Source organism: Saccostrea cucullata, unplaced genomic scaffold, assembly GCF_032062105.1.
Source record: "Saccostrea cucullata isolate Sc308-1 unplaced genomic scaffold, CSIRO_AGI_Scuc_v1 ctg259, whole genome shotgun sequence".
NCBI lineage: Eukaryota > Metazoa > Mollusca > Bivalvia > Ostreida > Ostreidae > Saccostrea > Saccostrea cuccullata.
Window position 1 is genome coordinate 362,793 of NW_026934432.1, and position 17,648 is coordinate 380,440.

General features: G+C 36.4%; 1 protein-coding gene across 1 annotated transcript; it reads left to right on the forward strand.

Moving 5' to 3' along the window:
• The first annotated feature begins 6,246 nt into the window (after positions 1-6,246).
• LOC134240681 (phytanoyl-CoA dioxygenase, peroxisomal-like) lies at positions 6,247-16,395 on the forward strand. Its single transcript, XM_062722747.1, has 8 exons — positions 6,247-6,408; positions 12,578-12,744; positions 13,767-13,935; positions 14,270-14,351; positions 14,558-14,739; positions 14,969-15,118; positions 15,279-15,425; positions 16,023-16,395. The coding sequence occupies exons 1-8, from the start codon at positions 6,352-6,354 to the stop codon at positions 16,071-16,073; spliced, it is 1,005 nt and encodes a 334-aa protein (XP_062578731.1). The 5' UTR covers positions 6,247-6,351; the 3' UTR covers positions 16,074-16,395.
• The last annotated feature ends 1,253 nt before the right edge of the window (positions 16,396-17,648 follow it).

Genomic DNA, 17,648 nt, shown 5'->3' on the forward strand with positions numbered 1-17,648 from the left:
CAAAATTGATATTTACTTACAGTTTAAAGCAGAATTCTGTACTGATATGACCTTGACCCCCTGAAGAACAAGAGTGTCAAGGTCAATTTTTAATACAAGAATGTTCTTTCATCTTTATGACCCATATTTACAAACAATATCATGAAATATACAAAAAGTGTCTAGAATGTGTCCAGAATGTGAAATAACAAACATGTATATAGCCAAAAACTTTAAAATGATGTTGCTTAGCAACCACTTAAAGGTCATTAAATAGATATTTGAACTAAAATGATGCATGGATATTGCAGTTCTGATCCCTTCTTGAGAGTATATTCAGAATTTTCCATTTTAGCATCCATGGTGTAAAATTATGGCAAGAATATTGAAAAGTGTTGAAAAAAATTGATGAAACTTTTGCACTTATTTGACCTTTGACCTCCTAAAAATAGTTCTAATGAGGTCAAACTTTAAGACAATTTATCTGTTGTATGTCCCTTGTAATTTTATGACCTCTCATCTAACTTTTATATGTGCTGGGATGCATAAATGTGTGTAGGATGAGTAAAAAAGGAAAATTTCTGCCCGAAAATTAAAGAATTCTGCGTTGCTTAGCAACCCCTTTTAAGTAGTTATATGCAGAATTGAAAAAAAAGTTTATGTGTTTCATGTAGTACAGTATAATGCTCTTTTGTGGGTATATCCCAAATTTCCTATTTCAACATACATCATACTTAATATTTAGCTTAAAGATGAGAAAGTATCAAAAAATTCCATAAAATTTTGCACTTAATTGACCTTTGACCTCAATTTTTACTAATAAGGTCAGTGGTTGAGTATCTAAACAGTCATAAAATATCATCTGTAAGAAATTTCCAACAAAATGGTATGCATCATGCCTAGCTTTCCCCTTGGATAAAAAAGTTAGAAATAATTTATAATGCCATGTCAAAAGGCCTCCAAAATCACGTAAAATGCGCCGGAAGAGAAAGGGTTAATAAACTTCCGATAGTAAGACATAATACCCAGAAATCTTCGTAAGTCTGTCACATTTCTAGGAATTCCTATTTTCTTTATTGCCGCAATTTTCTTAGGATCTGTATGCACACCATGTCTTGAAACTACGTGTCCCAGGAATTCTATTTCCTGTCTAAAGAAAAAGCATTTTGTTGGTTTTAATTTCAGGTTCGCTGAGTCCAATCTGTCACAAACTTGATTAAGATTTTCAAGATGTTCTCGGAAACTTTTGCCGAACACGATAATGTCATCCAGGTACAGTACAGCAATATTCCACTGCAATCCATAGAGAGCTTTTTCTATTATCCTTTGGAATGTCGGTGGCGCATTACACAAACCAAATGGCATAACATTATATTGATAGAGTCCTCCTCTCGGGGTAGCAAATGCTGTTTTCTCCTTATCTGCTTCCGACATTGGTACTTGATGATACGCCATATTTAAATCTAGCGAAGTAAACCACAACGATCCAACCAAAGCGTCTAAGTTGTCATCTATTCTTGGAATTGGATATGCGTCCTTTATCGTTCTTGAATTAAGTCTCCGATAATCCACGCACACTCTCCATGACTTATCCTTCTTTTGCACTAACACAAGCTGAGATGACCACGGACTATGGGATTTTTCTATAATCCCCAAGTCCTCCAATTTCTGAATTTCACTATCCAGAATATCACGCTTAAATAAAGGCATATGCCGTGATGCCTCCTTAAAAGGTCGCTCGTCATTCAGAACGATATGATGTTCTCCTAGAGTTGTCTGTCCTAAATGTCCATTAGGATCAGCAAATGTAGCAACACGTTTCTGCAGAAACTTCTTAAACAAAACTGCCTCTTCCCCAGAGAGGTTAACTCGACCTTTTTCAAACACAGGAATTAAGTGATCTGGTAACTCCTGTGGACCGTTTTCCTCCACTAGATTAACTTCACTTGAATTAAGGCGCTCACTACACGACACTTTAATCGCAGGAGAAAATATTGCAATTTTAACACCATGTTTAACTGTCACCTCCGCTCTCCCTGGATTGAATAATCTCAAGTACCCGTCTAAGCTGTTTGCGCTTAACAGTGTTCTCGCCACCAGTAATCCATGTCGGTGTAGAAAATTTGACAATACAACTGGTACTCCTTCTTTATTTTCTGAGTATGAAAATTCTGTTCGAATTACCACTGCATGTCCTGATGGCACGGAAACATCGTCTTTTGCTATAATCCAGTTTGTACGTCTAAGACATGTGCTATTGTATGGAACTTTAACAAGTAATCCTCCCTTCTCGTGATCCCAGTTACATCTAAATTTTGAATAAAAGTCTACTCCTAGTAGATTTTGAGAAACTCTACCGACAAATACTCTTAAATCCGTCTCAAAGTCATCAAAGTTGAAAGTCATGTACGCTGTTCCTATCACAATTAAATCTTGGCCACTTGCAGTCATAAATCTCTTTTTAGCTGGCTCCAGCACTGGTCGATTTTCAGGAGGAATTTCATTGAATAGCTCTTCACTTATAAAGGTATTCTTCGCTCCGGTGTCTACTTTCCACGTTACTGATGTGCCCTGAATCAAACCATCGACGTAAAACCCTATCTTGTTCTTACTGGCTTCGATTATAAGACAAGATGGAAAATTTGCAGATTCTTCTGTCATCTCTCTTCTAATTTCAGCATCAAATCCCCTTTCTATGAAAGTATTATCATCAGTATTGGTTCCTTGATAACCAGAAGATGAAGAATTTGCATCCAAATCGGTGCCAGGCCAGTTTATGTAGCGATCCGACGCATGGCCTACTGCCTCGGCGGCGCTGCTTTTCCCTGAGGAACTGCTCCGCCATTCTCTCTCTTTACGACTGGTCTTGTTTTAGGACAACGGTTTCTCAGATGACCCTCTGACCCACATGTATAGCATCTCCTTTTAATGGTATTCACCTGTAGGTTTCTTGTATTTTGATAACTTTTATCTCCCACCTGATATGTAGGCTTTGCGTTCACTGCATAAATATCTTTTCTCGGTGTTTTGGAATTCTTTGCAGATTGTTCCTCGCCTATCCGGATACATTCCTCTTGCATGGCTGAAGTAACTGCGTCTTGAACTGTTTTCGGTCGCGTTCGCTTAACTGCCATTCTGAACTCTTCGTTTTCAGAACAATTGTCAAGAAATGTCTTAAGACTGTTTTCCTCGATGCAGGCTCGGTTACCAGGATAAGCTCTTCTGTATAGATCTTCTACAGCTTGTCCGTAATCTCTGAATGTTTCATTTGCACGTTTTCGGCGCAATTTTGCTTCAGCAATGTAGCTATCCTTTAAGGCTGTGTGTCCAAATCTCTCGTTTAATGCATCTGTCAAAAGCTTATAATTCCCCAAGGTATTGTCTGGCAGTCCGTACGCATAAGTCTCTGCCTGACCGCGTAAAGTAGTCAACAGCACACCTCTTTTCCTTTGCATAGTCCACTGGTTTAAAGTAGCAACATTCTCAAAATATCTATAGAACTCCGTCCAGGTAGCTGCTCCATCTCCGGAAAATGTTCGTTTAACTGGAATACTTACAGTGCTTCCAGCTTGATTAGTAATTCCTGGTGTGGCAACAAAATCATTTCTATCTCTCGGTGATATTCTCGGCGTTCTCCGTTGTCGATTTCCGTCTCCTGTCCTTTCTTTAGATTGCCAAAATGTACACAATACACTGATCAATATGACGACTACGACCAGAAAAACGAATATAATGATCAACTCTCGCGTAGCCCACAACACTAAGTCTCCTGGAAAGAATCTATAGGCCACAAACGATAGAGATGTACAAAGTGAAATCAAAATCCAAGTAGGTATCTCCATCCTGCCGAATTCTCTACGTTCTCTTCCTGTGTAGCTATATCCGTTTCTGCTACTGGAGTATTTAGGTCGTCTCCGTAAATCGGACAAACGGGTGAATCGGCCTCATTAAATTCTGTCAATAAGTTTCGACGTACAGCACTACGCGGGGGAGTTTGTGGAATATCCGTGGTTGCTCGAGGCGTAGTCATCTTAATTTTATTTTCCTCCAAAGGTTGCATATAAAGAAAACAGATGATTATAACATGTGTCACTAAAACGGCACTTACAAAGATATCCAGCCTGGTAAAATTCTACAATTATATACACATCTAATCCAAACGAATTCACAAAAATTCTATCGGTGTGACACAAATGTTTCCTTGAATGCCTTAATACGACAGCCGCAAAATGGACATTTGTAAAATTCACTTTTCCCTCCGTTTGCTGTTGCGATGCACTGACGATTCTAGGATTTCATGAACATAACAAAGCAGTTGGGACATTCCTTTCGTTCACTTAGGTCAATATGCCCAATAAGAATAAAATTCCCATTTTCCGTAATGTCATAATAATTCACAAATCTTTGTTGTCTTTGCGTATCCATAATTACGAATTAGTAAATCCCACAAGAATGAATTATCACTGTAAAAAAATTCCAAGTGTAAATCCAGTTTTCTTTTTAATCCATATCACCATTAACGAAAATTGTATCCCACCGCTGGCCACCACTTGTAGCGTTTATTATTTTCCGAGCATGTAAATCCTAAATAATTTATATTCCATCCACAAAAACTGTACTATATATTCCTTTTCTCTTAAATGAAAACACAGCGAAAAGTTCACAATTTATTAATGGCGATAAATCCAAAACATAGAAAATAAACAAAACAAACGAGTGACTTTGTCAAAACTTTCCTAACTACTCCCGCGTTTCTACAATTCTTCCCCTTATATACTGATTAAACTCACTCCTCCCATGACGCAATAATTTAACTCCTCTTTACAAAATAACTCCTCACTTGAAATACAAATACAAAATCTAGGTCATTGCTGAGGAGTAAAGATATAAATAGGTTACTGGATTACATGTTAGCCAAATAATAGAATACTGCAGTTAACTTTAAATAATTAAACAGTTTATACAAAACAATATATAGACATAAATATGATTAATTATTAAATCTGCTACAGACGTCATATCATATCTGGCAAGTAGAATATTTGGTTGTAACCTTAACCTACCTGCGTATCCACCCATTCTGCTGCCGAGATTTGACCATTTCTGACAAATGAACTGTTCTTGTCATAAAATTTAACTTACATGGAAAGAAATTTAAAACTCCGAAAAATATTTCAGCTTTTGTTACACAGAACGCTACGGAAGGGGTCACGTGACCACCAATATCACGTGATTCGCGCATGCGCAGAACGGTGGTTGATGTGCATTAAAATCAGAGAGAAATATATAAAACATTGAAATCAAATATTGTTTCTTTTATGGAAGTTATTCAATTAGTTCGCGAACTTTTTGATCTCCCCTCGTACTTGTGAAAAACGAGTGCCCTATATATTTATGATTAGGCCTTAATGTTTAAGAGATATGCATGGTCAACTTAAATTTTATTTTAAAAATTAAGTGATTTAAACTCTGAGGTCAAAATGACATCAATGACAGCATACACAACATGCACAAGGAAAGGTCTTCAGTTGTCAGAATGAATACACTTATGACGTACAGATTTAAAGCCCTAGCATAAACGGTTGAAAAGTTATGGCCATGCAAGGACAAAGTTTTGTAATTCAGTTTGGGGTTAGTGTGAAATATAAAGTCATAGCTCCAACTAATCAAAGGTTATGGGCAAGTAGCTGCAATAATGTAGCCCTCTCCGATTTTTTTATGATATTTTCTGGGCCTCTCCCAAATAAAAAAAGGGAGAGGGATACATTATTGCAGCTACATGTAATGGGCAAGATAAACTATTTTAGCAGTCAGACAGACAAAAAGCCGGAAGGACAGATAGGCAGACAGATAGACAGACAGGGCAAAACTATACCTCCGAATCTTCTATTACGGGGCATTTACATATTGTAACTTGGGGTAAGAAATTAAGACAGACGGACAGGGCAAAAACCATATCCGACCCCGAATCTTCGATTACGGGGTAAGGTGAAACTCACGACACTAGATTCTGTCCATATTCATGATAGTATTTTTAACCCATGGTATTATAAAATTTTGGTAAAAAAAAAAATTAGTAGAGAATGAATTTTAAGTGCTTGAGTAAGAAAGCATTGGTTCTTAAATCTGCCATTTTATTTATTTATTTATTTTTTTTTTTTTTTATTTATTTATTTTTTAAATGCATTCGTAACTGCATTTGGTGGAGTGGGTCTTATTAATTATCTCCCTTTACGGAGTTCTCCTGTGTTTGAAAACCAGAAAGTGTGTTTGTTTACTCAGGAAGAGTTGGGTGCCAAAGTCCATAGTTTATTTTTTAAATCTAGAAATCGTCCTTTTTATACATTGAGTGTCTTAAATGCACGTAAAATAATGGCAGAGAGACTGAAAACAGTTTTTGGACACTTGGATCCAACTGGCTTGATATCTGTATCCTTTTATAGTGTCTGTAAAGAATTGTAGTAAAATTATACCATTTTACTATGAATAAATGTCGCCTACCTTACAATCAAAGGTGACGACGAACACCCGGGTTTACATGGTAGGTAAACACAGGTACATGCAACAATATAACAAGACAAAGCAGGAAAACGTGGTGAAAGGTTTGACTGGTAATTCTCGACTGAGGTAGGAATCGTGCCGGCACGGGTGGATGGCTATGAGGTCAGGGTGAAAGGTCATAGTGGACATATTTACATTTACAATTTCACCACATTCCTCCCCGTTTTATTTAATAAAGCTAGGGGCAATTACTGTAATTTTATTAGAGGAATGTAAACTAGAAATATATAATTATTATTTAATATGACATGGAAAACGTATGAACTAATTCATGTATCCCCATGAACTTGGCCGGAATTACTTCTAGCGCCTTATAGTTCCGCAGGATAAACATGTATGTTAATGTGGCAAGATTGAATATTGCTGGGTTTGCAAATCATAATACATCTGATAAGCATGTATCTACCACATTAGATCAAAATAATCATTATAATATAGCCATACGCATTCCATGTTGGTTGTCTGTTATACATTTCATATATCTTAACACTTAATTCATAGTCAAAAGAAATCAACCTATGACCTAACACTGACCTACTTCCATGAGAGTCCTGTAACTGAATGGTATCATATGGCAAATGCATGGTTTTAGTCGAGTGAGATTCAGTTGTACCAGTATATAACTTAATTGTGTAATACAACTGATTTACCTAATCAAATCGTGCCGGAGTGCAGCCTATGTTAGAACTTTACAACAGATAAATTATCTAAACTGTTGCAATGTATTCTAATAATTAACTTAATATATATTACGATTAACTTCTTATGTATGTCGTCACCTTAAATATGACAATGCCTAATACTAGTACTATATAACTTATACTAACTTAAGCCTAACCTAAACTAAGTATATTTTCTTATTACCTATCCTAAGAACTAAACTAACTGAAGAATATTTGCTGACTATTGATAGAAGATCCTATGAAATATCATTGTTGAAAACATATCTACAAAACACATTCTGCATCAGTACCATCACTGTCTAATTCATCTAACTTCTTACTAAAATCTCAAATGCTACAGATATAATAAAAGTACTCTAAATTATTAATAATGTAAGTGAGCTTTTAGTACTGATCATACTGTGCCTATCAACACCACAGGCACATTGAGCATTGCTATGTAGTTTACATTGATACAGATTAACAATGGCTTTGACCAAAATATATAGGTCTTTAGCTATTACTAATGATATATTTACTGTATTAACATTGACATGTTAAACTATAAAGACTTTGAGTTGCAATAGACATTATGTACTTATAATTGTGAACAACAGTCAAGCAATACTCAAATACATTGATTTGGGTGCAAATAAGTTACTTTAAAGCTAATACTTAAATGTTATGCATTTGAGTTAATGTTATATAAAACAACTACACTGCTATTTAAATCTACAAACTACAATCTACACTATTTCCCCTCCCTTTTATTTTTAAATGAAGAAACAGTAGTATTATAACCAGCTGCTTTTAATTACAAATAGTAATACTATAACTTATCAGATGTAGTTTGTGCATATTTTAGCTACATGTATACTGATATACTTAAGTGAGTTGCCTATTATAAACAAATCACTAAAGTACTAAATGTAGTGTGTAGACAAGTCTTATTAATATCACTAAACACTAATGACTAGTAGATAGTGCTGCAAGTTATAATTAGCAATAATATTGTTAAATTAAGCAAGGTTAGTATAATTATAACTTACTAAGTTACAAAATATCTAAACCGATTATAAGAACTAAGTACATGTACTAGAATTCTAAAAATGAGTATATTACTACACTACTTGAATAAAACCAACACTAAGTAATCAACCTAAGTCAGAGACTGCAGTAAATAAACACTGGGTAAAAGCATTTCAGGGGTTTTATTTGCAAATGATCTAAATAAATTCAGTGAGCCATGGCACGGTCCAGCACTTGTTTTCTAGTGGCAGCCCAGATGGAATGCCCAGCCCATTGTCCACATACTGGAATACACGAACAAGGTACTCTTTGTAATTGGTCAATTTTGGGAAGTCCTTGTTGGCCGCATTCCAAGCAGACCTGGTTGGGCCATCTGTGGTGTCACTTTCAGTTTCTTGATACACAGGGATTACTGGTACAGACAGTATGGGATCAGCATTCAGCGCTTCACTAATCTTCTCATCATGAATTGACAGCTCTGGTAGTGAAGAGGTTGCTGTTCCCTTTTGGTCTGTACCCAGCTCTTGGTAGGAGGACTCCTCTAAATTGCTGGAAACCTGAGCATTTACAACTAACTTGTTGCTATGCTCGGGCGAAGCATCACTCCTAGCAACACAAAAGGGAGGGGAAATAGTGTAGATTGTAGTTTGTAGATTTAAATAGCAGTGTAGTTGTTTTATATAACATTAACTCAAATGCATAACATTTAAGTATTAGCTTTAAAGTAACTTATTTGCACCCAAATCAATGTATTTGAGTATTGCTTGACTGTTGTTGTAGGAAGTCAAGTCCTAAGAGCATATCATCATCCACTGGCGCCACAAATACTTCATTGTCAATGAAAGTCTGAGACCCTATGACAATACTTACCGGCCCGACTCTGTATCCTGTCATTTTTAAATCTCGTCCTGCTGTATGTAATATTACCTTTTTCAGAATGGATGGTTTTGCATTAAAGGAATTATACAGCTTATCAGATACTATAGTTACCTGAGCCGCGGTATCAATAACCGCCGCAACAGGTACACCATTTATATCTAACTGGACTTTAATGTTTGATGATGACCTCATTTTCCTTATGTATATCTCGTCGGGCGGGTCAGAATTATCAATGGTCAGGCCTTCATTAGGGATCAAGGGTTGGCCTACTGTCCTGATCCCTTCTCGTTTCCCTCCTTCTTGGGGCTAGCGAAGGTAACACTTTTCGATGGTCGATTCAGGCTGTTCAGGCTAGGACAATCCGCTTTAAAATGGGAGGTACTGCCGCAGCTATAACACCTCCGCGCTGGGGATGGAGATCTCGAAGTGGACCGAGATACTGAGTTCCTAAACCTTGGTGGACTGCGACTTGGTGTCCTTGGTCTTGCGAGGGCTTCCATTTTCTTCATGATAGTGTCCAGATTTGTCTTTAAGGAGCCCATATATTCTTCCAGTTTCGAGATACGATTTTGTACCCCATCCCCTTGAATCTTAGACACTTAGAATTGATCCTTGTGGGAACATACGGAACTGGTATCCGCATCATCCCCACAAATCAATATTTCTCTAATTTCCCTCCTCCCCCTACCATAAATCGCTTGGTGATTATATTGGAAACTTTTCAAATGATCAATTGTTTCCTCGATATTGGTAGGGTGCTGGTTTATGGCATACTGACCAGCTTCTTTGTCAGTACAGCCATGACATATTCTCTTTATAGCCTGTTTGAGCATATAATCTTCAGGCAAGCCTTCATAAGCCCGAAGAGCTAACTGAAACACACGATCAGCCCACTCTTCTAAACTTTCTCCGGCTACCTGAGCGAGTGAATTTATCTTCAATTGAGCTGTTTCGGGTATTTCTTTATACCCGAACCTCTTTTCCATTTTTTGCATTAATTGCAAAAAACCTATTTCTGCGTCTTGCGATATAATTGTCGCATAGTATTCACTCGCCTTTCCCTCCAAACACCAACCCAAATAATCTTTGGATTCTTGAGGCCTCCAGTTCTTTACTTCTGCAAACCGCAGAAATTTTTGCTGGAAAGCCTTCCAAGAATCCTTTCCATCATACCGCATTGACTTGGGCAGAGTGTCAATTCAACTGTAAACCCGTTCTGCCTGCAGCAGTAAACCATCCTCAACAAATGCCACAATCAGTACCAATCATTCAGCGCTTCACTAATCTTCTCATCATGAATTGACAGCTCTGGTAGTGAAGAGGTTGCTGTTCCCTTTTGGTCTGTACCCAGCTCTTGGTAGGAGGACTCCTCTAAATTGCTGGAAACCTGAGCATTTACAACTAACTTGTTGCTATGCTCGGGCGAAGCATCACTCCTAGATGGCTGTGCATCTGGTGTCAAGTCCAGTGGTTGTTGGCAGTTAGTGGTATATTCAGCATCTGGGGTTATTTGGCAACTAGCAGTTGATTGCTCACTACTCGGTGGCCATAACTCAGATGAACTGCCTTCATAATCATCCTTGTCCTCTATGTCTGGAGTTGTTGAAATCCCAGGAACATGGAGACTATCCTGTGACACCATGGTGTTCCACTGCATACCAGCAGGTGATACATCACCACTCGGTATTAGTGGAAAACCTGGTGGACACTTGCTGGTAACTGTTGGCATCTGCTGCTGATGGTTTACTGCTGCAGGCAGAACGGGTTTACAGTTGCTTGCATCTCCAGGTCCCAGTGGTGCTGAACCATCTGATAGTTTCAGACCATTGTTGTCGGGAATTTCATTTGGGAACATAGCAGGACTTTGTACAGCTCCCCCATCTTGTAATTGGACTGATGGTGTTGGCATTGGTGGCCCTCCATACATGCATGGTTGTGGGTATGCCTGTTGTGGTACCATGTATCCAGGTGGGAACATTCCGGGATAAGGGCCATATGCATAAGGTATGCTGGGATATGGCTGTGGTGGTCCATAGAATGGCTGTGAAAATGGTCCACCATATCCAGGAAATGGTACTGGATAGCTCCCAGGGACTGCTGTACAGGGATAAGGATACCCACATTGACCTGGGTTCAGAGATGGCATGTATGGTCCACCATTGCCAACACCATCAGTCCAATTACAAGATGGGGGAGCTGTACAAAGTCCTGCTATGTTCCCAAATGAAATTCCCGACAACAATGGTCTGAAACTATCAGATGGTTCAGCACCACTGGGACCTGGAGATGCAAGCAACTGTAAACCCGTTCTGCCTGCAGCAGTAAACCATCAGCAGCAGATGCCAACAGTTACCAGCAAGTGTCCACCAGGTTTTCCACTAATACCGAGTGGTGATGTATCACCTGCTGGTATGCAGTGGAACACCATGGTGTCACAGGATAGTCTCCATGTTCCTGGGATTTCAACAACTCCAGACATAGAGGACAAGGATGATTATGAAGGCAGTTCATCTGAGTTATGGCCACCGAGTAGTGAGCAATCAACTGCTAGTTGCCAAATAACCCCAGATGCTGAATATACCACTAACTGCCAACAACCACTGGACTTGACACCAGATGCACAGCCATCTAGGAGTGATGCTTCGCCCGAGCATAGCAACAAGTTAGTTGTAAATGCTCAGGTTTCCAGCAATTTAGAGGAGTCCTACCAAGAGCTGGGTACAGACCAAAAGGGAACAGCAACCTCTTCACTACCAGAGCTGTCAATTCTGTCTTGTCGATTGTTCTGCGGTATTTGTGGATAAGGCAGAATTGGCTGTGCATGCGGGTGTTGGTGTATTGGAGGTGCTTGTGGATAAATTTGTGGTGCATGTTGATGCAAATGTGGTGCTTGATGTAGTTGTGGTGGCGGTTGTGGTGCCTGAAGTGGTTGCGGCTGCATTTGTGGTGGTGCCTGCAGTGGCTGCATTTGTGGTGGTTGTGGTGCCTGAAGTGGCTGTGGCTGCATTTGTGGTTCTTGTGGAGCGGGGGGTATGTGTTGCTGTACTGGTGCTACCGGTGGGGGCACATGTTGCATTTGTGATTGAAAGATGGAACAGATTTTACCCTGCAGACGTGACCTGAGGGACTTATCCTAATATTGTGTAAACGAAACATGGATTTATATTATTCTCCATGTCATATTTTTAAGAATTACTTTTTCGCATTCGAGGAAGGATAGAAGAAAATTTTATGTTTATTTGCTTTTCAGTATAATTTTAGTTGAAATGAATGGAAAGCATATGTTGCATTGTAGCTTGAATAGGGCTAATCCGAGATTCCTCTGACTCTTACCCACACTTTCATATAATTTATTATGACTTGTGCGGAAAAATATGAAATCAGGGGTTAGAGTCAGAGGAACCTCGGATTAGAATAGGGCAAGTGGTGATCATCTCTTGCTTTTTCCTTAACTATTTGCTAATTAGTGTGTACCAACAGTTTCTACAGGCGGGGTTGTGCCTGATGTTAGTACTAATTTTCTCTACACTCTAGACAATTCAGTTTTGTCGTATGAGCAAAGGAAATTCTATGAAGACAATGGATATCTAGTCATCAGGAATCTAGTCTCAAAGGAGAAACTTGATAAATACAGGTATTTTATTACTTCATCATGCATTCCTAGCTCTGAGATGTCTTCTGAGCCAAAGGATCAAAGAGCTGTAATGCTTATGGCTATTTGTGAGATGTGGTGTGTCAGTGTGTGTAAAATTTTTAGATTGAGTGCCATATCTCAGTAATTAATCTTTAAATTTCCTCTTTTTTGTGATATTTTCTGCAGCTTTTTTTGTATATCCTGAACATTAAAACCATTTTTTAACACTGCAATACATGTAGATTTGAGATGTTGTTATAAAGCCAGGTTTTAAACAAAAATGCTGTCTAGTTCACTTGGTCCTCTTGTAACTCTATGTACAATAAGGCTAAAAGTAGTTTTTAAGCTCTTTAAAATTTTAAAGTCTTACTCTTTGATGTGTCTTGGACATGCAATCAAGAGAAATGGTACTCACTATCATATAGCGCTATATTACAGGAAATATAATATATTTCCTGCAATATAGCGCTATATGATGTAACCATGGTATCCATGGTACATTTAATTTTCTTGTAATATATAGTCATTAATAGTCATTCAGCTATGAAATTGACAGTGTCTGTTTGATGTAATCTGCTTAAAATCAGATCTTTGTTATGCTCCAAGATTTTGATGGTCGCTGCATGTACATAGATCTCTGTACAGTGACCATCAGAATTTCGGAGCGTAGTGAAAATTTGATGTAATTTAATCAGATTGTACTGGATTTCTCAAAAAGCCCAAAAAATATAGCTCTGGGATTGATATTCCTTTCCTACAGATCCAGTATAAGGATCCTGTTCTACCGGTAATTGAAAATAAACCCAGTGTTTTACAAAATATGGTTGCCAAAATAGCAATTTCTATGTAATACTTTCAAAATGCTACTCCTCCTACATTTTTAGTATAATTTGAATATATCTTCTCAAGCAAGTACATGTACACTACAGTGAAATATAATTCTATTTTTTAAAATTTAGTTTTAATAGTTATGATTTTATTTTATGATCTTATTATAATAACTTTTAATGTTTTTTATCAAGGGATGAATTTGAGAAGATATGCAGAAAGGAAGTGGAAGTGCCTAATCTAATCATTATGAGAGATGTGGCCATAGCCCGCTCAGAGTTTGTTCCTGGACAACAGGCTATCACCAAAATCCAGAGCTTTGAAAATGACGAAGTTTTATTTAGCTATTGTGCTCTACCAGAGGTAAACTTCATTTTATGTTTAATACAATAAAACATACTTATAGCGAACACACATATAACATGTATAATGAATTGATGCTTTTAATTAAAATGCATTGTAAACTTAACAGATAAAAGAAATTACGTTTATAACGAAGCAAGATCGTCTGTCCCTGACACCTTTTTATAATCCTGTTTTACTGTATACAAGTTTGCTGTAAAAGGATGCAAGTTTGCTGTAAAAGTCATTCACACCATATAAAAGTAATTGGAGGGTCTGAGAGTGTTATATAAATCCACTTTAATAACTTTATTCAATATTTAGACTTTAGCAAGAGTTGAAATTTTTGTTTTAGGTGATCAAATATGTCCAGGCATTCACAGGAAGGACTGTCAAGGCCATGCACACCATGTTGATCAACAAACCACCAGATCCAGGTACATATAATGTTAAACAGAATCAATAATGTCGGTTTACATGGTTTATATTCTGGTATTTATTTCATACATGTACTATAGGATACTACACTGCTTAATATGGTTAGTAATTTTAGAGACATGACTCTGCTAATAAACACAGATTATGAAAATGAGCATGTCAATTTTTTTATGGCAAAATATGCTGCACTGACTTATTTCTTCAGGTAAGAAGAGTTCGAGACACCCCCTGCACCAGGACCTTCATTACTTCCCCTTCAGGCCAGCAAACAGAGTTGTCTGCTCTTGGACAGCCATGGAGAAAGTGAACCGGGAAAATGGGTGTCTGGTTGTGTTGCCTGGAACACACAAAGGGGAGCTACTCCAGCATGACTACCCTGAATGGGAGGTAAATTAAAACTTTTAGTTAATGGTAGAAATAAAAACCTATTATAATAAAATGCCTTATACAGGTCATTCACCAATGCTTAGTGGAAATTATGTGTGCTTGGTAGCGCAATATTTCTCTAGGTATTATTTTTTCCTCATTCAATCACCAGAAGAAAAAAATATTCTAAAAATAATTCAATGACCTTGAAACTTTTTTATTGGAAGATAATTTATCCTCTGATTTTCAGGGAGGTGTAAACAGGATGTACCATGGAGTTCGAGATTTTGATCCCAATGCTCCTAGAGTCCATCTTCCCATGGAGGCCGGAGATACTGTCTTCTTCCACCCTCTGCTGATCCATGGATCAGGAATGAATAGGACCAAGGGATTCAGAAAGGTGCGACAACTATATAGATTACCTGAGTCACAGTGAATGCATTTCTAAGAAAAGATGCCAGGCTTAAGCAAAGTCCAAATGTCCAATTCATCAAACACAGATTTTTCTCCACATCCTAATAACTGGTACAAGTGTTTATAATATCCTGTCTTTATTTTAGTCCATTTCATGCCACTATGCCTCTGGAGAAATTGAGTTCATTGATGTCAAAGGCTCCATTCAAGGCAGTCTGGAGAAAGAAGTCATTGAAACTTACGCCAAAAAGTTGATTGCACGAGGCATTGACCCCTCACAAGTCAGCATGAAGGTATGATGAATTGTTAACATGGTTACATGCCTCTGTTTGACTTTTCAAAATTGTTATGAATTCAGAACAAACCAATATGTTATTTAATTTTCTGTCATGAAAAACTATATATAATAACACATACTCTGTAATTTCGCAATAAAAGTAGAGAGAGAGCTGGGGTATATAAAACGTTACTATTGATAAACCCCCCGCCACAACCTTGCATTTTAAAAAAATATTGCACCTCTGATTATCCTATTAGATGCTGTCTTAATTTTTTTCATAATTCATTTATTATGAAATGGATGATACATGTAAGGTTTAGTGTCCCGTTCATCCTCTTATTCTGTCATTGTGTTGGTGTCTGTTTTTCATTTTAATAAAGTAAGACAGATACTCATGTGAAATTTTGAAAAAAAAATCATTCATTTATTGATTTAATCCTGAAAAAATCTGTAGATTTATGTAAATAAAAAATGTTATACATATGTTAAAATTTGAAATATTTGGATAATGAGTATTTTAATATTTGACAAAATTATTAATTTCATGTATTTAATAATTTAAATTAGCAGCAAGCCAGATCTATAATTATTTTGTTCTCTTATTTTTTAGGACCTGTGGATGTACAAGGCCAGAGATGTGTCTTTACCAGAGGACAAATAATTCTGAAGGGTCCGTTTGAAAACAAAATCATCAAATATAAACAAGATTGACTTAAACAGACACTTATAGATAGTAATGAAGCTGACTTCTAGATAGACAATAATTTCAATGCTAAAAAGATGAAATAGATTTTAATTTAAACAGAAAAATGATGGTAGATGACTACATGCAAAATTTTTGTGTATTCACCAACTGATAAATACATGTACAGGCCTTGATTCATATCAGAACATTTTGTGATAATTCACTGTTGTTGTTGACTTAAATATTTTCTGGCGTTATCATATTTAGACTTTCACAAATGTAGGTCATAGATAATTTGTCAATGTGACGAACTTCATAATCAGCATTTTATATACCATGCATATAATTGTCCCTATCTAAATTTTACTGAACATAGATTAGAGCATGATAATTTAATAATGCCAAAATAAATATTTCTCATAATATGTTATATAAAAATCAATTTTACCATTTTAAACTGTATTAATTTTTAAAATATTCATATTTCTTGACAGATGAACTTTTAATTTTTTTTTTATTTATGTATTATTGATTGATATTTACTTGTTAATAATGGGCTAAATTTTACAATTTGAGAAATTTGGTTCATGTTGTAACACATTTTTTTTTGTGAATGATGAGAATTTGAGTACAGTTTCAATTTTATATTATTTCGATTCATATATTTACAAGTGTATTCTACTATATATAATGAATAAACCTTGCTGGTGTATATATGAGACCTGGTCTTGTTGACAAGATGCAAATTATTTTTTTAAGAATAATTCAGTGCAAAAATGATTAATAAATGTATTAATAAATGATTGTTTTATGATTCTAGTACTTGTTAAAGAGTTTGTATATATATATATGCGGGTAATATATAAATTGTTACTGTGCTGGTGATTTATTTGTTAATTTCATCACATATTGTATTGTATTGTTGATTTTCTGTGGTGGATATTGTTAATAAAATATCATTTCCATGTTAATGTTTAATCAGAAGGAGTTTAAAGTCAAAATTTCACTTGATTTTGATTTTAGTTTTAACATTTTTTTTTTATTAAAGTTGGTCAAACTCTTAAGATCAAGGTTAAAGGCTCAAAATTCATAGTACCCAGTCTGGCAGGGAAAACTGTTGTCACAAGAAATACACGTCTTGTAAAATAAAAGCCCTATAGTGTCAACTTGCAAATATTGATGGTCATGGTTAAATCTTTTCAAAAGTTGGCCAAACTACAGACTAATTGTTGTTGTACAAAGGAAGGCTTTGTTACAAGCAATACACTATGGCTAGCTTGTGAAATATGAAAGCTGAACGGATGTAGTATTTGCTTCTTCTAGTTACACAGATAAAGGTCAGATTTTTTTTTTTTAATTAAAAGTGGGTCAAACTCTAACATCAAGAAAAAGATATTTATACCCTGACAATTGTTTCTGTAATAAATTTTCAACCCTAATTGACTATACTTTGGGTTAAAAATTTATTACGGAAACATTAGTGCCTTTACTTATCACAAGGAATAGGCGTTAAATATGAAATTATTTTTTTTTAAATCCATCAAAAATAAT